The sequence below is a fragment of the Megascapheus bottae genome, chromosome 24 (genome assembly GCF_031878675.1).
Source record: "Megascapheus bottae isolate mThoBot1 chromosome 24, mThoBot2.hap1, whole genome shotgun sequence".
Classification (NCBI taxonomy): domain Eukaryota; kingdom Metazoa; phylum Chordata; class Mammalia; order Rodentia; family Geomyidae; genus Megascapheus; species Megascapheus bottae.
Genome location: NC_143532.1, coordinates 11600974 through 11622908, shown reverse-complemented (window position 1 = coordinate 11622908; position 21935 = coordinate 11600974). Strand labels below are relative to the sequence as shown.

At 49.6% G+C, this 21935-nt stretch overlaps 1 protein-coding gene across 1 annotated transcript in view; it reads left to right on the top strand.

The window, feature by feature from the left end:
• The window catches only part of Cdh3 (cadherin 3), a 41254-nt gene extending 21562 nt beyond the window's left edge, over positions 1-19692 (top strand). The window contains exons 3-16 of the mRNA XM_090357381.1: positions 2828-2916; positions 4780-4905; positions 5010-5165; positions 5287-5431; positions 7649-7824; positions 8368-8496; positions 10121-10306; positions 12092-12333; positions 12666-12811; positions 13842-14066; positions 14890-15096; positions 16985-17115; positions 17425-17571; positions 18808-19692. Coding sequence (XP_090213507.1) covers positions 2828-2916; positions 4780-4905; positions 5010-5165; positions 5287-5431; positions 7649-7824; positions 8368-8496; positions 10121-10306; positions 12092-12333; positions 12666-12811; positions 13842-14066; positions 14890-15096; positions 16985-17115; positions 17425-17571; positions 18808-19020 — 2318 coding nt within the window. The 3' untranslated portion in view covers positions 19021-19692. The remainder of the gene's footprint in view (positions 1-2827; positions 2917-4779; positions 4906-5009; positions 5166-5286; positions 5432-7648; positions 7825-8367; positions 8497-10120; positions 10307-12091; positions 12334-12665; positions 12812-13841; positions 14067-14889; positions 15097-16984; positions 17116-17424; positions 17572-18807) is intronic.
• Positions 19693-21935: the final 2243 nt, after the last annotated feature.

Here is a 21935-nt window from a genome sequence, read left to right as displayed (position 1 = left end):
TAATCCTAGCTACAGAGAAGGCTGAGATCTGAGGATCAAGGTTCCAAGCCAGTCCTGCAGGAAAGTCTATGACTCTTACCTCCAGTGAACCTCAGAAAAAGCCAGAAGTGGTGTTGTAGCTTAAGTGGTAGAGTGCTGGAGTTAACTCCCTCCCAGAAAGGATATAAATTATCCTTACTAGAGACACTTCTTATCAGCTTGGAGACAGCACCAGAGGAATCTACAAACAAACTGCACCACTTGCCCTGGTTCCTGCCCCTGACTGCTTTCCTTCATCTTGTCTTGGCATTTCTCTAAAATGTATCATGTTGAGAGAGCCATGCTAGCCAAATGTGCTAAAGCACAGCTGCATGGCTGAATGAGCTGCCACTCCCGCCGCTCTCCATTCTTTCTTGTTTTTTGTTGTTGTTTTTGGTTTTTGCCAGTCTTTGAACACCTTCCCTGAGCTGCTGCTGCTGCTGTTGTTGTTGTTGTTGTTTTGTTTGTTTGTCTTTTTGTCAGTCCTGGGGTCTGAACCCAGGGCCTGAGCACTAGCCTTGGGTTTTCTCTAGACTAGCACGATACCACTTGAACCATAACACTACATCCAGCTTTTTTGTGTGTATGTAGCACTGAGGAATTGAACTCAAGGGTTCCTGCATTCTAGGCAAGGACTATTCACATTTCCAATCTCTTTGTTTTTAATGTGCCTGTACTGAGACTTTAATCTGGGCTTGGGCACTGACCCTGAGCTCTTTGGCTCAAGGCAAGCACTCTACCACTTGAGCCACATCTCTACTTCTGGCATTTTTAGGTTAATTGCAAATTAAGAGTCTCATGGATTGTCCTGTCCAGGATGGCTTTGAACCATGATCCTCAGATCTCAACCTCTTGAATAGCTAGGATTACAGTCATGAGCAATTGGTACCTGGCTCAGGCTGTTTCTGATTTCAACTATTACTGTTTATGCTACCACAATCATTATGATACATGTTTTTTATAGGGTCTGCACATCAGGGTACAGTTGTTGGGTTTGCTGGAAAACATATATATAACAAATATTGCAGTACTGTTTTCCAAAGTGATTGTCACATTCTCAGCTATTTGCAGATTTTCACTCTGTGTGTGTGTGTGTGTGTGTGTGTGTGTGTGTGTGTGTGTGTGTGTATTAAGCTGTGCACAAGATAAAGTTCCATTTTTACCTTTGTTTTCTGGAACTAAGGTTTAAACTCAGGGCCTCATATTTGCTTGGCTTGTTTGTTTAACTGGCCCTCTGCCACTTGAGCAACATCTCCAGTCCAGCTTTTTGCTAATTAATTGGAGATAGACTCTTCCAGACTTTGCCCAGGCTGACTTTGAACCTTGACCTTCCATATCTCAGACTCTTGAGTAGCTGGGACTATAACCATAAAGCAGCAGCAGTGCATGCACACACACTCTCTCACTCATTTTAACTATTTTAAAGTAAACAACTCTGTACTAAGTACACGCACAGTGTTGTGCAGCCTTAATATTGACATTAACCATCTCCAGGACCATTTATCTTGCAAAACTGAAGCTTTGAGCCAGGTACTGGTAGCCTACGCTTACAATCCTAGCTGCTCAAGAGACTGAGAGTTGAGGATCTTAATTTGAAGCCAGCCTAGGAAGGAAAGTCCATGAGACTGATCTCCAGTTAATCAGCAAGAAGCTGGAAATGGAGCTGTAGCACAAAGTGAGAGCACAAGCCCTGAGTTCAAACAATATGGAAACGCCGTACCCACAAAATAGTATCTTCCCTTTTGCTCTCTTGTCTACGCAACCTTTACTTCCTGTCCATGAATTTGACTTTGCCAGGTTCCCCTTATAAGTGGAATTACACAGTGTTTGGTCTTTTCTGACTTACTTCACGTAGCATCATTTTTTATTTGGAACTGTTTTTCTGGTGTGGGATTGAACCTCAGAAGTGCACATGGATTATTGAGCCATACCCAGCTTAGCATTTTCCAGCGTCCATTGCTCATTTGTGTCTTATAGCAGGTGTCAGAATGTTGTTCTCTTTTTTTTTTTTTGCCAGTCCCGGGCTTGAGCTCAGGGCCTGAGCACTGTTCTTGGACTTTGTCAAGGCTAGAGCTCTACCACTTGAGCCTTAGCACCACTTCCAGCTTTTTCTAAGTATGTGGTACCGAGGAATCGAACCCGGGTCTTCGTGCATGCTAGGCAAGCACTCTACCACTAGGCCAAACTCCCGGCCCCTGTTGTTCCCTTTTTTACAAAAAAAAAAAAAGAACTTTATTCCTTTTAAAAGCTGACTAGTATTCTGTCAGGTACGTACCATTCCCCCCAATTCTGACTTCCCTACATTCTGTACATGGTGTTTAAGCTGGGTATAGTGATGTATACCCATCACCCTGGCACTCAGAAGGCTGAGGGAATAGGGTCAAAGTTCTTATTGGAATGGTAGCCTAACGGGAATTTTCAGAAGGAATACATGACAAACTGAAGTAAACAGGTGGTCTAAGGTGTCATGTGGGCAACAATATGCCATCCCATGTGACAGGAGATGGGTTGTGTGTAGTCTCGTGACTATCAGGCCACTATCTTCCTCTGATTATGGCCTTGTCAACCCTGTGTCTCACAAGGCTACCCACTGAATGTGATGTTGGTCCCTTTGACCATGTAAACCCCCAAAAAGGGATCGCATCTACATATTGCCTACCATCAGGGGGTAGCCTCCTAATGTGAATTTATGTTGTGGTCACTTGGTAACAGCCCTTGATCCATACAGGAGGCCTTTGTCAGGTTGTTTACACTTGGGGCTTGCAGAAGTCCCTCTCCTTTCTAATGCCTCTTCTTTCATTTCCCACAGCAGTGTTTGCCGGTTGTCCTGGGCAACAGGCCACCCTTCCTGGCATTGGTAATGATGACTTCAGTGTGCTGGCCCAAGGAACTGTCCAGGTAAAGCACCACATCCACCCTCAGCACAAAAGGAAAATGTGGGCTGGGTAGCTTAGTGGCAGTGTGCTTGCTTAGTATGCATAGAACTCTGGGTTTGATTCCTCAGAGCCACATACACAGGAAAGGCCAGAAGTCGTGCTGTGGTTCAAGTGGTAGACTGCTAGCCTTCAGCAAAAGAAGCTCAAGAACAGTGGCCCAGGCCCTGAGTTCAAGCCCCAGGACAGGAAAAAAAAAAAAAAAAGAGGAAGATGTTTTATGTTATGATGTGGCAAGAGGCTTTTGCTGTAGCAGCTGTCAGTCAATTAACCCTTCAGAGGAAATGGAGAGAGCTGTTCGCCACTCAGGATGAGCAGGAAGGGGCTCTGAGCGGGGAGATAAATCTAGCTGCTCAATAGGGGGCATCAGAGAGTAAGGTCAAAGAGCAAAGTATTGCCCTGCAGTATCCCAAGGTCCCATCCTATGGACCCCTTCCTCCCCCGCTGCGCCTCTCTTCCCTCACTCTCCAGGCTAACCCCAAGTGAAGCCCACCCCAGTAACCACTAATCCCATGAGCCTTTAGGAAGGTGGACAGCAGGTATTGGGCCATGCCTTTTGGTTTTAGTTTTTTTAAATAGCCTCATAGGGACTGTTTGCATGACTGATGTGGCAGAGCACCTGCCCTGAGCTCAAGCCCCAGTATTACAAAAGTGAAGACGAAGGGAAAAAAGTCTCTACAACAGTCTGATTTGTCTCTATCTACCGAAATCCTCTCCACCTCTCCAAGAGAAGACATGGATAATCACTGGCTAGACCCTCTGCAGAATCTAGACGTTTCATTTTACATGTGTTTCTGTAGGTTATATGCTTTGTGTATATCTAGGTAGATGAATATAAAAATAGACATTTCCCTTTCTTGCAAAAAGCCAATGAATTGTTCGTGTATCTGTACCTTTTTGCATATGGTTTATTAAATGATTACAGTTTTCTCCCTTCCCATAGATAAGCACTATTCCCAGTTTCCCTTCTATTATTCTAGGCTTTATCTGTGCTAAGAACATAGAAAGACTGAGCATGGGAGTTGTCCCCAGACAAAAACCAGAAGACTGTCCAAAAAAATAACTGAAGCAAAATGGTGTAGCTCAGAGCACCTCCTTTGCAAGTACAAGTCCCCTGAGTTCAAACCCTAGTACTATGAAACAACAGCAACCACAAAAACTATGAACATACAGTCTTCTATCCCTACCCTTCACATAAAAGATAAGTGCTTGACACATAGTATAAACACAATGTGGTTTTTGTTTGTTTTTGTGCTAGTTCTGGGCTTGAGCTCAAGGCCTGAGCACTGTCCTTGGATTTTCTCAAGGTTAGAATTCTACCACTTGAGGCACAGCAGCAGTTCTGGCTTTTTTCTACGTATATGATATCAAGGAATCAAACCTCAGTCTTTGTGCATGCTAGGCAAGCACCTTACCACTAGCCAAAATCCTGGCCCCTAATGTGGGTTTTTTGATTTGTTTTTTTGGTTGGTTGTGGGGCTTGAACTCAGGGCCTGAGTGCCATCTCTGAGCTCTTTTGCTCAAATCTAGTGCCATAGCGTCACTTCTAGTTTTCTGTGGTTAATTGGCAATAATAGTCAAAGAGATTTTCCTGCCCAGTCTGGCTTTGAACAGTGATCTTCAGCTCTCAGCCTCCTGAGTAGTTAGGATTACAGATGTGAGCCCCCAGTTCCTGGCTCTAGTCCTCAAGTTGTAAAGTTGTGTAGTATTCGTCTATGCAAGTATACTATGGTGTACATCCCTTCTCAGTGCACCCGTCTAGGTTTCTCTCCTCACCCTCATTTGCTATGGTTACAAGGGTGCTGAGTGGATCCATCTCTCCTTGCAGGAAAGGAAAGGGGCAGAGGTCTCCCCGTTAAAACGAATATTACGACGACACAAGCGAGAATGGGTGGTGCCGCCTATATCTGTTCCTGAGAACAGCAAGGGCCCTTTCCCCCAGAGGCTGTATCAGGTATGAATGTGCCTTCGTGTACCCTGCCATGGTGGCTTTGAGCTCTTTGCTGCGCTGGTGAGGAACTGTCATTTCCGTCAGTTGCCATTTGATTTTGCTTCCAGCTCAAATCTAGTAAGGACAGAGGGACCAAGATTTTCTACAGCGTCACAGGGTCCGGAGTAGACAGCCCCCCCGAGGGCATCTTCTCCATAGAGAAAGAGACGGGCTGGCTGCTGCTGAACAAACCACTGGACCGGGAAAAGATTGCCAAATATGAGGCAAGTGATAGCTCTGTAGTATCCCCCCCAGCATTGCCTCTGCCACCCCAGGCAGGCCTGGCATTGGGGTGGGGGGGTGGGAGCACCGTGCACTGCTGAATGCAGTCTTGTGTGCCCGCAGCTCTTTAGCCACGCCGTGTCAGAGAACGGAGCCTCCGTGGAGAATCCCATGAACATCTCAGTCATCGTGACGGACCAGAATGACCACAAACCCAAGTTCACCCAGGATGTCTTCAGAGGGAGCGTCTTAGAGGGGGTGCTGCCTGGTAAGGGGACCAAAAGGGGAGGGCTCTGGGTCTGCTGCACTCAGACCCAGCTTCAGGTCAACTTTTGAAACCATCCAGGAAATGCTAGAAGCCCCCTCACCCCCGCCCCAGCCACCTGCTCTCATACTCTAGTTCTTTTGACTGTGCACCTGATTACCAGAGGCCTTCTAGCTTTCCCACTCCACTCCAACACCCCCAAATAAGCACAGGCCTCGGGGGCGGGGGGAGAGCTTCCTTGCATCCTCAGATGCTGTAAGGAAAGACCAAGATTTGACTTTTTTTTTTGGTGGGTCCTGAGGCTTGAACTCTGGGCCTGGACGTTGTCCCTGAGCTCTTCAGCTCAAGGCTACCACCCTACCCTTGGAGCCACAGCCCCACATCCTGTTTTCTGGTGATTAATTAAAGATAAGAGTCTCACGTTCTTTAGTGCCTGGGCTGGCTTTGAACTGTGATCCTCAGATCTCAGCCTCCTGAGTAGCTAGGATTACAGGCGTGAGCCACCACATCTTGCTACTTCTTTTTACGTTTCTTTTTACTTTTTGTTGGTGTGTGTGCACTCGCACACGCATGCGTGCATGCACTTGAACTCAAGGCCTCAAACTCACTTCTTTTTTGTTTGCTTAGTTTTGTTTTCTTATATATATTCTTTTTTGTATGGCAGTCATGGGGCTTTACTCAGGGCCTGGGCACTGACATTGAGCGCTGTTGCTCAAGGCTAGTGCTCTGCAACTTGAGCCACAGAACCACTTCAGGCCTTCTGTGTATGTGGTACCAAGAAATCGAACCCAGGGCTTTGTGCATACTAGGCAAGCACTCTTATTACTAGGTCACACTCCTGGTCCTTAGTTTTGTTTTCATTCAAGGCTGCTGCTGTTCTACCATTTGAGCCATACTTTCACTTCTGCCTTTTTGTTGGTCAGTTAGGGATAAGAGTCTCACAGATTTTCCTCCCCCGCTGGCTTCATTCCTTAGATCTCAGCCTCCTGACTACTTAGGATTACAGGTGTGAAGCTACCAACCCCAGGTCAAAGTTTGATTCTTAAACTTTGCCTCTGTCCTGGAGGTGACCTCGGGCAGGTTCTCAACCTCTGAATCCTAGTAATTATGTTGACTGTTGGGAACCATGTCAACTTAAGGGATGATGATTAGAAACAACAGAGCCTGGGCTACAGGAACCGTCATCCATCATACGACTTACTGTGACGCACCTGACAGGAAGTTCTCCTACTTAAGGGTTGTGGCAGGGAGGTTTTGGGACTTGATCTATGGAGAGCAGAACAAGTTGCCAGGGCTGGAGAAGAGGGTGGTGGGGACCAGCACATTTCTCAAGAAGAGGCTCCTCCTCTGTAGTGAAGACTCATAGATTGTCCTTGTCAGAAAGTCCCACAGTGAAAACACTCACCAGCTGTCGGAGGCCCACAGAAGGCGATCTAAGATCATGAATTAAAGCCAGTCCAGTCAGGAAAGTCTGAGATATTCCTAGGTCCACTTAGCTACCACAAAGCTAGAAGTGGAGATGAAGCTCAAGTGGCAGAGCACCAGCCTTACAAAAAAGCTAAGGGACCATACCCTGGCTCTGAGTTCAAGCCCCATAATTGGCACGTACACACACACATACACACACACATATACTCACACACACACGGAGTCTTAACTGAGACTAGGAATGTGGCTTAGTGGTAGAATGTTTGCTTAGCATGCATGAAGCCCTAAGTTCAAACCCCAAGACTGGAAAAAAAAAAAAAAAGACTTTGAAGTAGAAGTGGAGGTGTTGGCTCAAGTGATAGAGTATCAACCTTAAGAAAAAATTCAATTGAGAGCATGATGCCTGGGAGGGGAAAGGGAGGGGAGGCTGGGAAATAAGTGCTTTGTTAGAGGTAGGCAAGAGCCTAGTCTAAAATTTACCAGTCTTGGGGCTTGAACTTAGAGCCTGAGCACTGTCCTTGGGCTTTCTCTAGGCTAGAGCTCTACCACTTGAGCCACAGCACCGATTCTGGCTTTTTCTATGTATGTGGTACCAAAGAATCGAACCTGGGTCTTCATGCATGCTAGGCAAGCACTCTACCACTAGGTGAAACTCCCGGCCCAAAAAAAGCCATTTTTAAGACAGAGAAGACTGGAGTCCAGGTGGGCTACAGCTAACTACAAAATAGAACTGACAAGGCTAGAGTTGGAGCTGGGAGGGAAAGCGTATCACCTTTCCCTTCTCTTCTCCAGGCACTTCTGTGATGCAGGTGACAGCCACAGACGAGGACGACGCCATCACCACGTACAATGGCGTGATCGCTTACACCATACATAGCCAGGAACCGAAGGACCCGTATGACCTCATGTTCACCGTCCATCGGAGCACTGGCACCATCAGCGTAATCTCCAGTGGCCTGGACCGGGAGGTTGGTGACGTGGAAAATGCTTCCCCCCGGGCTCACCTGAGCTGGGCCTGAGCAGCGAGAAGCTCTCTGCACATATCCCTTTGGCATCCTTCCAGACAGCCTCCCTGGATCCCCTATGAGGAGAGGAGGCAGCTGGCAGGTGCCATATGGAGGCTGGGTGTTTTCTGGAGTTGTTCTCATTTCCTCTCGGAATGGCTCTCTTGGTGTGATTGCTTAGATCTGTCCCTGGTGTCCCACAAAGTGGGATTAGCGCTGAGCAAACTGGCTGAGCAAACTGGCGTTGCATTCCATTTCTTAATGAATGGAGAAGCGGCTGAGGGTCAGGGACAGACCCTGGGGAGCTGTGGGACCTGAGATCATCCTTATGCCCCACCCCACAACTCCCTGCCTCTCTTCTACCTGGTGGGGGCCAAGGGGAGGGAGAGAGAGTGACGGGGGAGTGAGCTGCCATTTCCTTTCCTGCTGCCCCAAGGCTGTGCTTCCTGGAGCCCAGGCAAGGACTGCAGTCCTGATGGGCTTCCTCTCCTTTCCCTTTCTCCCCAGAAAATTCCTGAGTACACGCTGACCATCCACGCTACAGACCTGGACGGGGAAGGTTCCTCCGCCACAGCGGTGGCCATTGTAGAAATCCTTGACACCAATGACAACGCTCCCGTGTTTGTGCCCCACAAGGTAATGCCCCGCCTCCCTTCTTCCCTCGAAGTGGCGATGGGCTGAGTCTTGATACTTGCTAGCTGTGTGATCCAGGACAAAATACCTCACCTTTCTGTGCCCCCTTCCCTCATCTGTGGAACAGAAATAACAATAAAGTAGCTACTCATCCTTCTGATCAGAAATGCAGTGATGTACCTACAGGTCTTAACAGAAGCCTGGCAAACAGGTGTTTGACATGAAAATCTTTGACATGAAAATATACTGGCCACATAACTTTACATATCCACTATCCCTCGTGAATTCTTGTCCCCTCCAGTGACAGATGACTCATGCCAGTCAAAGTGACATGCACATTTCATCTTATCCAGCTGCCAAATGTTATTTAAGGGATGATTAAAAGTTTGTGCTAGGGGCCAGGAGTTTGGCCTAGTGGTAGAGTGCTTGCCTAGCATGCACAAAGACCCAGGTTCGATTCCTCGGTACCACATACATAGAAAAAGCTGGAAGTCCTGCAGTGGCTCAAGTGGTAGGGCTTGAGAAAAACACAAGGACAGTGGTCAGGCCCTGAGTTCAAGCCCAGGACTGGCAAAAAACAAAACAAAAAAAAGGTTTGTACTGAGCTGGGCACCAGTGGCTCATGCCTGCAATCCCAGCTGTTCAATAGGCTGAGATCTGAGGATGGTAGCCCAAAGCCACTCAAAGACTGCAAGTGGAACTGTCGCTCAAGTGATAGAGTGCTGCGCAAAAGAGCTCAGGAACAGCACCCAGACCCTGAGTTCAAGCCTTGTGACTGCCAAAAATGTTGGGCACTGATGAGTCACATTTGTAATCCTAGCTACTCAGGAGAATCTGATCTGAGGATCACAGTTGAAAGCCATCCCAGTTAGGAAACTCTTGAGGTTCTTATCTCTAATTAACTGCCAGAAAACCAGAAGTGGTATTGTGGCTCAAAGTAGTACAACACTAACCTTGAGCCAAAGAGCTCAGGGACAGCTTTATGACCAAGAAAAGAGAGGGAAGAGGGAGGGGAAGGGAAGGAAGGAAAAGAGGAAAAAGAAATTTAAAAATTATTCTGTGTGGCTGATCTTTACACCCAGCCCAAACTTCCACAGAAGTTCCTGGTCAGTGCCCGGACCCAGCCAGGCCCTGGCCCTCTGGACTTCAGCTAGATAAGTGGCTGTGCACAGCCTTGACTCGGCCACCCAGACCAGAGAAATTCTTGGGCACTAGTGGGAGACAGAAAGCAGATCCTGTATTGGTATGTCCTGTCCCCACAGTGGGGAGTGTGACACTCAGGACTTCCTTCACAGCGTGTGCCCTGAAAGCCTGTTGTGGGTGGAGACTGATGGTCTAGGGAAGGGTAAAGGTCCTGGGATCTTCTCAGAAGTGGGATAAAGGGTTATTAGTAGAGCTTTTGCCTAGCATGCACGAAGCCCTGGCTTTGACTCCTTGGTACCACATACACAGAAAAAGCCAGAAGTGGTGCTGTGGCTCAAGTGGTAGAGCACTAGCCTCGAGCCAAACCCCAGGACTGGCCAAAAAAAAAAAAAAAAGTGGGATAGAGAGGTCACAGCCCTGGAAGTGGGGCCCAGGCTCAGATGGTCAGGCTCTGCTCTCATGATGCTGCTTCCCACATTGACAGTACGAGGCCCAGGTGCCTGAGAACCAAGTGGGCCAGGAGGTGAAGAGGTTGACGGTGACTGACCTAGATGCCCCCGACTCACCAGCATGGCGTGCCACCTACCGCATCGTGGGAGGTGACGAGGCGGGCCATTTCACCATCACCACGGACCCCGAGAGCAACCAGGGTGTCCTAACGACTAGGAAGGTGAGGCCACACCTGCGGCCCCAGGACGAGGGGGGCTGCTCATCACATCAGGACACTTGCCTGTGGCCATTCTTCTCTCCTGTGCTGAGGACCCTGTTGTCCAACACCCATTCCTCCTCTTCCCTCTTTCATCCTCTTCCTTCCTGGTTCTCCCTCCTCCCCGCTTCCCCTTTCCACCACCCCATCCCCACCCTGTACCGCTTCTCAGAGCCCGGAGTTCACAGACTGCACGCATCCAGTCATCTCCCCATAAGGGGCTCAACCTTTAAAAGTCTATGCTGCTGGTACCCGTGGCTCACGCCTGTAATCCCACTTGTTAGGTTTAAATTAAGTGAGGCTGATGACAGGAGAGCACCATGCAGTATTCAGGCCGGAAGGAATTTATTCCACACTGCGTCCCCGCCCCATGCATGGTGCAGCTGCTTGGCCCCAACTTATATAGGGGAGGGATGGGGAGAAGGTGTGGCCAGGTGAGGCCAGGTAAGGGGAGGTGTGGCCACACTGGATGATGATGAGATCTCTCCCACAATCAGTAGGATGGGAGGTGACCTCAGGAAAAGGGGTGGGGGGGTAACCACCCCCAGGTGTGCCAGTTACCTAGGTAACTCAGGTACTAGATGGAGACTTGGCCCAGAGGTGGGAAGAGGGCTCCAGAACTGCCTTCTGGGGGCCGACCTTACACTAGCTACTCAGGAGACTGAGATCTGAGGATGACAGTTCGAAACCAGCCAGGATGAGAAAAATCGGTGAGACTCTTCTCTCCAATTAATTACCCAAAAACCAGAAGTGGAGCTGTGGTTCACACACACACACACACACACACACACACACACACACACACACACAAATGGATGCTTGTGGAAGGATTAACTACAGGGCTGGGAATGTGCCTTAGTGGTAGAGTGCTTGCCTAGCATGCATGAAGCCCTAGGTTCAATTCCTCAGTACCACATAAACAGAAAAGCTAGCCTTGAGCCAAAGAAGCTCAGAGACAGTGCCCAGGCCATTAGTTCAAGCCCCAAGACTGGCAAAAAATAATCAACTACATTAGAATACATCATGAAGCACTTGAGATTCTGAGTCTGTCTTAAGGCCAGTAGCTGCAGGTCTCAAAAATATAAACATAATGAAATGGTTACTCAGCCTGTTTGTCAAACCATCCAGATGCATGGATGCTGTGTTGTCTTGGTGACACACACCACAACTGGTACTGATGTCCCCTTAAAACAGTGAGCAAACAAATCCCAGAGAAGTCCTGAACAAATTCAATTAAGAGCCCTTTAGAAGTTGCATGCCTAGAACATGCAGTATATATTAAAACCACACCAAAATCTTGGCTACATATGTAAAACATAATCTTGACTTGAATTACAAGCAGATTTTTCTCATCCCCACACATGTATGGATGGCTGAAGGTATATTGGCAAGTCACGTGGGATATAGGTTCAGTTGCTAGTGTCTCTAACAAAGGGACAAAGGACCCCTGCCCCAACCTATGGATGCTGGAGGCATCCCCAGTTTAACAACTAGAACACCCCAACGTTCATGTCATCTGTCCTGCAGGATGTTGTCACCCCGATGGGCACTAGTGTTCTAGGATTTCCTAAGCCAGTTGTCTTAGAATGATCTCAGTGTCCACTTGGGAAAAGCGGGAAGCTTTAGTAGTATGGACAGAAGAAGAGGCCAGGATGGTTGCTCCTGGGGGCTTCAGAACCTCCCTGTGGCCGCTGGGAGAACCACGTGCCTCCTCACAGAATGGTGGTTCAGAGCCTCCTTCTCCCCTAGGGTTTAGACTTTGAGGCCCAAAGCCAGCACACCTTGTATATTGAAGTGACCAACGAGGTGCCCTTCGTGGTGAAGCTCCCCACCTCCACAGCCACCGTAGTGGTCCACGTGGAAGATGTGAACGAGGCCCCCGTGTTTGTCCCACCATCCAAAGTCATTGAGGCCCAGGAGGGCATCTCCGTCGGGGAGACTGTCTGCATCTACACTGCACAAGACCCTGACAAGGAGGGTCAGCAGATCAGGTACCCGGGCCTCAGGCCAGCCAAGCACATGGGGGACAGGGAGTGAGTTACAGGAGTTAACATACTGATGGTTCGAAAGTTAGAACTTCACCCCTAACTAGATCTCTCCTTCCTGTGGTACTCAGGGCTGACTACTGGTTGGGGTTCAGGGGACAGGTGTGCCCAATTGACTCCCTGCCGTCCCTGCCACCCCAACTTCTCCACTGCCTTAGGCTCCGTTTTACAGTGAGATGCAGCCATTATGGTCCTTAGGAACCAGAAGCCCTGAGAAGATGTGGAATGGTGATGCCAGAGTTCTAAGTGTGCTGGATGTGGGCCTTCTCTTCCTCTAGCTACCACATCCTGAGAGACCCAGCAGGGTGGTTGGCTGTGGACCCAGACAGTGGACAGGTCACCGCTGCAGGCTCCTTAGACCGAGAAGATGAGCGGTTTGTGAAGAACAACGTCTATGAAGTCATGGTTTTGGCCACTGACAATGGTGAGAGCCTGCACTGCTTCCAGCAGAGGACAGGTCACGTGACACTACCTGGTCCCTTCCCAGCAGAGGACAGTTCAGGGAGGAGCCAGCAAGCCAGCCTGCAGTTCCAGGGCTCCTAGGATGGCAGCTGTGATTTTGATTTCTCTGAAACCCCAAGAATCACTAGGGGTCCTGAAGACTTTCTTCAGCTGAGGTTTTGATCCACTTAACCTAAAGTTGGCCTTCAGCTAATTTTTTGTTACTGTTGTTGATCGTGGAACTCAAGGCCTGGGCGCTGTCCCTGAGCTTTTTCAGGCAAGGTTAGCACTCTACCACCTTGAACCACAGCTCTACTGATGGTTTTCTGGTGGTTAATTGAAGTTAAGTCTCATGGACTTTCTTTCCCAGGCTGGCTTTGAACCATGATCCTTAGATCTCAAGCCTCCTGAGTAGTTAGGATTGCAGATGTGAGCTACCAGCTTGACTTGGTTAATAGTCTTAAGGTTGACTAAAAGGATATACCTGTAAAGCACTATGATTGATTAATGATGTCACACCATGATCAATGTGGGGGATAATGACATTGTTATTATCTCTGCCTCACAAGACCTAGAGGCAAGTTTCCCGAACTGATCAGCTGATACCACTATGGCCAATAGGTTTTGTTCTGTAATGGATTACCATGACTGTCTGATGCTACAGCTGTGCTGTGGTCAGCTAATAATGTCTACTATGAACATAAAAATGAAGGCTCAGGGCCAGGAGTGTGGCCTACTGGTAGAGTGCTTGCCTAGCATACATGAAGCCCTGGGTTCCATTCCTTGGTACCACATACACAGCAAAGGGCAGAAGTTGTACTATGGCTCAAATGGTAGACCATTAGCCTTGAGAAAACCCAAGGACAGTGCCCAGGCCTTAAGTTCAAGCCCCAGGACTGGCAAAAAAAAAAAAAAAAGCCCCAGTTGACATGCGGGACCCTGAAGTTTGAGCTCAGAGCCTCTCTGAGGCTGACCAAGTACTGAGAAGACATTGTGTATGTAATTATGAACAGGGAGCCCACCCGCCACTGGCACGGGGACCCTTCTGCTGACACTTACGGACATCAATGACCATGGCCCGCTCCCCGAGCCCCGTCACATCACCATCTGCAACCAAAGCCCGGTGCCTCAAGTGCTGAACATCACCGACAAGGACCTGTCGCCCCACTCCTCCCCTTTCCAGGCCCAGCTCACGCATGACTCGGACATCCACTGGATGGCAGAGGTCAATGAAAAAGGTGAGAGCGAGTGCTAGTGCTGCTGGACGGGAGTCCCCTCGCCTGGACCCCGCATACAATCCTGTTCCAGCATCGTGTGGGTCACAGAATTAACGGGCTCCTCAAAGATGGCAGCCAAGGGCTGTTTGTCAGCCTCTAGCATCCTCTGGAGCCCTAAGGGACCTTCCCGCACACATGGGAAAGCCACCTGCACAGAGGAAGTGACGTGCCCAGTGTTGCACAGGAAGTCAGGAGCCCAGCACAGCATAATAGTGGACACACCCTGAGTGAGCTTGCGACGGATCTGCACCCTGGGGAGGGTGGTGCTCTGGGGAGGAAGTGCTGAGCTTCCTCCTTCCCATCTCTGACATACATGTTACTGAGAGAAAACCAAGAAACAAACATGATGATGAGTTTAGTTTCAGTGCTCGTGGTCCCCTACATGATGGTGAATTTGGCATCAGCCTTTTGGGCTCTTGGGTGGAGAGATCAAACCCTGGCCTCTCGCACACACCCCGCCCCGCAGCCGCCCTCCCACCCACAGTGCTAATCTCACTTGCTCTAGGCTACTTTTTTTTTTTTTTTTTTGACCAGTCCTGGAGTTTGGACTCGGGGCCTGAGCTCTGTCCTGGGGCTTTCCTCAAGGCTAGCACTCTTACCATTTGAGATCCAGCACCACTTCCGGCCTTTTCTGTGTATGTGGTACCAAGGAATCAAACCCAGGGCTTCATGCATGCTAGGCAAGCACTCTGCCATGCTCCTGGTCCAGGCTTCTCTTGACGTGGGGTCCTCACTTCCCTCCACCCCTGGCCTCCAAGGCTAATGACTCATCCACCCACTCCAGGAGACACGGTGGCCTTGTCCCTGAAGAAGTTCCTGAAGCAAGACACATACGATGTATACCTCTCTCTGTCTGACCTCGGCAACAAGGAACAACTAACAGTGATCAGGGCCACAGTGTGTGACTGCCATGGCCACGTGGACGCATGTCCGGAACGCTGGAAGGGCAGTTTTGTCTTCCCTATCCTGGGGGCTATCCTGGCCCTGCTGTGTGAGTATCACATGTTCCCCCATCTGACAACAGAGTAATTGAGAGACTGCTTTTTCTCTGAATGTCTGACACTAAGGGGCCTTGAGTACCACTCACTAGTTGGTAGAAGTATTTCTGGAGTTGGATATAGTGACACATGCCTCTAATCCTGTAGGCTGGTGACTTAGGAAGTTCTTAGAAGGTTTTAAGCAGAAGAGTGATGCATGGTGATATAAATGTTTTCTGATTCTTCACACCTAGGGTAGAGACAGGAAGACCATATAGGAAGCTTGTGCCAGGGCTGAGCAGGTGACTGGGGGCTCTGACCAAGATGGCAGTTACTGAGTTGATTCAAATTCATATGAGATGAGCCACCAAAGGTACCAAAGCCCTTGGCCTGAGAGATCGAAGCCAGGCATTTCTGCTTACCAGTTAGGGAAGGGATGTGGGATGAGATTTGCCTGTCCATGGTAGAGGTGAGTAGGTGCTAAGAAGTGCAGTCTGCCTCTTGCTTTCCCTCAGACCTGTGGCATGGGATTGGGGACTGAAGTAAGCATCAAAAAGCTGGCTAGGAGCTGGGCACGGTGGCTCATATCTGTAATCCTAGCTACTCAAGTGGCTGAGATCTGAAGATCATGGTTCAAAACCAGCCTGGGCACTAAAGTCCTTGAGATTCTTATCTCCAATTGACTTATCAGAAAACTGAAAGTGGCCCTGTGGCTCAAAGGGTAAGGCAGTAGCCTTGACTGAAGAGCTCAGGGACAGCACCCAGGCCGAAGTTCAAGCCCTGTTACTGACCAAAAAAAAACTAGCCAGAGACAGCTTCCATCAGCAGCAAAAATAGCAGTAATCCTAAATATTCTGTGCCCTTTCATCTGAACCACACTACAGAGGGAAGGTGAGAGGGTGTCCCTTTACTGTGAATTATGTGTTTAAGTCAAATCTGTCTAGTCTAGGTGGACAAGGGGCTCATAAGAAGGTAACACCTGACTACCTGACTGAGAGTGTAGCCAATTCCTGGCTTCAATTCCTTAGTACCACATACACAGAAAAAGCCAGAGGTGGTCTTGTGGCTCAAGTGGCGGAGAAAAACTCAAGGACTGTTCAGGCCCTGAGTTCAATCCCCAGGACTGACCAAAAAAAAAGGTAACACCTCAGTATGGAAAGTCCTGCAGTATAATCTGGAACTCCACATGGGAAGATGGAGGCTTACTGTCACAAGGGAGTAGATTTGAGGAAGTCAAGAGAAGCCAGCATGGCTAGACCCTAGGAAGGGAGGAGAGAGTAGATGAAGAAGCCAGATGGCAGACAGGCGCCGGTGGCTCATGCTTGTAATCCTAGCTACTCAGGAGGCTGAGATCTGATCTGAAGATTGCAGTTCAAAGCTAGCTGGAACAGGAAAGTCTGTGAGACTCTTACCTCCAGTTAACCACAGAAAACTGGAGGTCATGGTAGAACACCTCCCTTGAGCAAAAGAAGCTCAGGACCAGTGCCCAGGCCCTGAGGTAAGCTCCATCACCAACAGCAACAAAAACAAAGAGCAGTTTGCATGAGCTTTGAAGAGTTGGGCAGGGGTTCCTGAGTGCATTGTGTATTCACCATCAGGGTTTGGGGTTGGTTGGTTGGTTGGTTTTTATGTTTGTAGTGGAACTTGAACCTCAGGGTCTTGAGTTTTCGCTTAGCTTTTTCTGCCCAAGGCTAGTACCACTGTCACCTGAGCTACATCTCTTTTGGCCTTTTGGAGCTGAGGGTTGAAGCCCTCGGATCTCAGCTTCCCAGGTAGTTACGAGTACAAACGTGAGCCACCAGCACCTGAGTGGGGTTTTAATTTAAACGGGGCTTCTGAGGGCCTGGGGCTCTTGGCTGGCCTTGTGCCGGGGTCACTCTTCCCATCCCCCAACTCTTTCAGTCCTCCTGCTGGTTCTCCTCCTCCTGGTGAGAAGGAAACGGAAGGTCAAAGAGCCCCTTCTGCTCCCGGAAGATGACACGCGGGACAATGTGTTCTACTACGGCGAGGAGGGTGGTGGTGAGGAGGACCAGGTGCGTCCCTGGAGGGCCTGGGGGTGGCCTGGGTGTCCACCAGACACTGGTCAACCAACCGAGCGACCACAGCAGAGGCCTCGGCCTTTGTGCCCAGTGGAGCCCCAGCTTTCCTCTTCTGTCCATCACTGTAGTCTCTCTGGCCCAGTCGACTGGACCTCAAGTCCATGCTTAAGTTGGGGTGCTGGCAGGGGTGTGGAGATGGGGGCTTTTAGAAGTTGCTGGCATGATGAGGAGTAGCACAGCCCAGGGCGGGGGTGTGGAGGGGAGATGGCGCTCAGCCCTGTGCCCCCCTTCATTTTCACGAAGGACTACGACATCACTCAGCTGCACCGGGGTCTGGAGGCCAGGCCTGAGGTGGTTCTCCGCAACGACGTGGCGCCCACCTTCATCCCCACACCCGTGTACCGGCCCCGGCCCGCCAACCCCGATGAGATCAGCAACTTCATCAGCGAGGTGAGGCGTGGGGGGCCGTGTGCATGAGCAGCACAGGACAATAGGCTTGGGGCTTGAAGGCTTGGCTGTAGGTTCAGATCCTGGCTGTCTACCACCGCTTGGCTCTATGACCTTGGCGTGTCTAGGGCTTATTTCTTCCTTCATAAACCCCAATTGTACTGACACATTAAGAATATGTATTCATTTATTCAAATCTCTCCATTATATGTTCAAATTACTGTGGAGCCAGACTTACTGGGTGTGAGGTTTAAAAAGTACAAGTAGAGGAAAAAGATGTGGAGGAAAAGTCTGGAAGTTCAGCTTGTCAAGTGCTTCCAGGGTAAGATGAGGAAGCTTCTAGAACAAGACATTGCCACAGAGGCTCCCAAGCCCTCCAGCCATTGAAATCTCTTGGGAAAGTTGCAAGACCTTGGGAGACTCTGACCCCTCAGGCTGGGATCCTTCCAGGCAAATCACATGCACAGTCACAAGTCTGGCAGGAGGGTGTTCGAGGACTGGAGCTGGGATGTGAGCCAGGGTCCTTAATGACACAAAGAGGAATTCAGCACCCACTGTGGCAGAGGGTTAGTGGTTGCCTCCCTCGGTCTTTCCTGGCTGAGCCAAAACTTGGCCTTCTGCAGATAATGCAGTGGGGTGAGCCTTTGTTCTTTACCCTGAGAGAGACTGCTCTGGGCTCAGGGCGCCTGGTTTGGAGAAGGCGCTGTGGAATAAAAACCTGATGTTCATTAGAGGAATATGGTTTCTAGAATAGCTGTGTTTGGGGCAATGTGCAAATTTGTGTGTGTGTAGTCTGTGTCTGTTATACACTGGGGTTTGAACTCAGGGCCTGAGCACTGTCCCGAGCTTCTTTAGCTCAAAGTCGTGCTCTACCACTTGAGCACAACACTATGTCTGGCTTTTTCTGTATATGTGATATGGAGGAATCAAACCCGGGCTTCATGCGTGCTAGGCAAGCACTCTGCCACTAAGCCACAGTCCCAGCCCCCTTCCGCATACTCTTGATTCTACATAGACTGATGAGGGACTGACTGTCGAAGGTCCCCAAATGAGTGTGTGAGGTGATAGCACTGCCCTTCCCCACAAGCCATGTCACCCCACGAGCTGCCCAGCCAAACACTTCCTCCCTTGAGTTACTTCAGCCTCCCAAGTGGAGGGAGGGAAAGGCTAGCTGGCCTCCCTGCCCAGGCCATGGAGTCCAGCGGCTTCTCACTGGCCACTCCCTGTCCATTGTTGCAGAACCTGAAAGCGGCCAACACGGACCCCACGGCCCCGCCCTACGACTCCCTGCTCGTGTTTGACTATGAGGGCAGCGGCTCGGACGCCGCCTCGCTCAGCTCCCTCACGTCCTCCGCTTCGGACCTGGACCAAGATTACAACTACCTGAATGAGTGGGGCGCCCGCTTCAAGAAGCTGGCGGACATGTATGGAGGAGGTGACGACCAGGACTAGGCCGGCCCACTGGGACTGAACATCTGGCCACAACAGCTTCTCCCCAGAGTGTTGGTTCCCCTCCAGCCTCCCCACTTCCCCCCGGAAGAACTGGGGGGCTGCTCAGCAGCCTAGAGGAGCCGAGGCTGCAAGGTGGGCGCTCAGGGCTGACTTCTAGGCCTTCACATGGAAGACGTGGATACCTTCAGTGCCGGCCACCTCTTAACCTTGGTCCAGGTTGCCACAGGGACTGAACTTCCAGAAGTTTCCCCCCTGCCATAAAATGCTCAGCCAGCCCAGGCCTAGGCCCTAGCCCTGGGATGCTCCTACGCCCTGTGTGGCATTGCCCTCTAAAATGGACCCTTCTTTTTGGAGAGAGGCCTGTTACTAAATCTGTTCTGATTTTTTTTTTTTTTAATGCTGTACTCAAAAACTTCCAGGCAGGTCCCTAGTGTCCCCTTGGGACTCCTGTGTCATCCCTGCCCCCCAACTACCTTGAAGCGCAGTGGGGTGACCTCCGCAGCCTGGGCATTGGTCCCCTTTCTGCTGTCCAGGCTCTGAGGCCTTGCATGCGGCTGGATCACTGCATTTTAATTCTGCGTACGTCTGGGTTCTGTGTTTTTTTGTTGTTATTTTGTTTTGGTTTTGATTTTCTATTTTTTGAAAAATATTTCCCTGTGGCGTGCTGTAGATTGAGGGTGATGACAATCTTGTACATGTAGTAGAACTTTTTTTTATTAAAGGAACTTTTCCCAGAAAGTGTCTGGGGGGGGGGGGTGTTTCAACTAGCTGATTATCTTAATTCCCATACCATGCACCCATGACAAAGGGTTTCAAGTTTTTCAAGGTTGTGTCAAGAAATGAGATCTCTCAGGCCTGCTGGCTTCTCCTCAGCTTCCTCCCCACCCCCACCTGCCCTCCCCTCAGGTGGGGGAGATCTTATGAAGGATTCAGGAAAGCCTGGGTTCTGGGTGCAGGTCTTCCCTCCCTCCTGAAAATTCAGAGCCGCTTCATTGTGAAACTTAACCTCCTTCCCCTGGGACTAAGTGTCCCCAGTGTCCAGACAAGGCCTGTACTTGCTTCACATTCTTCTTTATAAAACGGGGAGCATGGGGAGGTGGTTATAGTGACTAAGTGAGTTATAGTATCTGGCATGTAACAAGTGTTGCTTGTGTTCACTGGTGTACTGTGGACATGTAGTCAGGACTTCTCCAGCCAGACAACAGTCGACAGTGATTATTTCCTTTCAGTAACCCTCCTAACCAGTCTTTGAGGGATCTTCTTGCTTTAAAGAATCACCTCACCGTGTTTGGTTTGATCCAGTCTGGGTTAGTTTTGTTTTGTAATGATGCTAGGCATGTGGAGGCATATCTGTAATCCCAGCCACGGAGTCGGGATTGTGAATTCAAGGCTACCCTGACAGGCCAGGAGTTTGGCCTAGTGATAGAGTGCCTGTCCAGTATACATGAAGACCCAAGTTCAATTCCTCAGTACCACATACATAGAAAAAGCGGGAAGTGGTGCTGTGGGCTCAGGTGGTAGGGCTGTAGCCTTGAGAAAGGCCAAGGACAGTACTCAGGCCCTGAGTTCAAGGCTAGCCTGAGCTACCTAGTGAGACCTTGTCAGAAGGGAGAAAGGAAAAAGAGGGATTTAGAGATGTGGCCCAGGTGGTAGAGCATCAGCCAATGAGCAAAAATGTCTCAAACAGAAGGAGGAGGAGGAAGAAGAGGAAGAAGAAGAAGAATCTTAAGGCCGGGAGTTTGGCCTAGTGGTAGAGTGCTTGCTTAGCATGGACAAAGACCCAGGTTTGATTCCTCAGTACCACATACATAGAAAAAAGCTGGAAGTGATGTGTGAGCCCTAGCCTTGAGAAAGCCCAAGGACGGTGCTCAGGCACTGGCGGAAAAAAAAGAAAAGAAACAAAACCTGGCCCTCAGCAAAATGGGAACCTAGAGAACTCACCAAACAAATCACCAGTGAAAGTGAGGCTTAGTGGACAATGCCAGGGCAGGAATGCTGGAGAAAGGACAGAGGTGGCAGGGATAGGACGATTCCACTTGTGTCTTTGTTAAAGTGAAGTTCAAAGTTTCCAGTGAACCCAAAGAAAAGTACAGCTAGAAATGAACATTTCCTGCCCAAAGAGCAATCCTTGTAAAGTCTAGATTTAGCAGCAGCAGCAGCAGCTTCACCCACACGCTCACCCTCGGGGTGTACCCCACTGTCTGGTTTAGGCCTCTGCCAGGTGATGTAAAGCTGCCTCCAGTTTGCCACCAAGGCTGCAGAGGAAATCCAGACTTGGAGATGTAGCTCCGTGGTAGCATACTTGCCTAGCGAACAAGACCCCCAGCATCAAACAAGAGAGAAGAGACCAGTCCATGTTGCCTTAGTCTTTGGACTAACACCACTTCCTGCCTCTCCTCTGGGGTGCCTTGTGCTGCTCTTGCTGATAAGGGGGTGTAGGAGGCTTGGGTGCTTCTCATGTGAAAAGTGATAGCTTACATCTGTGCTCTTCAAGTTCTCTGACCAAAAAGTAAATGAAAATATTCTCAGCTGCTCAGCCACTACAAGTGGCACTTGCCACCCACACCAAGCAAAAGAACATGTGGCCAGACATGCTAACGAGGACCACCTGAGCATTTAACTTGCTAATCCCTCACATTTTGTGATTCCACAGTATGTTGTGTGTTCTTCCCTGTTCACCCACCGTGTGTTACACCCACAATTTATATTGCACCACAACAGCTTGTCCATCACACATCCAGTTTAGCTATTACGTAGCCAGGCACCTGTGCCTCACGCCTGAGGATCATGGTTCACAGCCAACCCAGGAAGAAAAGTTCCCGTGAGACTCTTGTCTCCAATCAGCCACTCAAAAACCACTGTACCTTACTTTTCTCATTTGTAAATGGGAGTACATGGGTTCAGTGCCCTGAAAG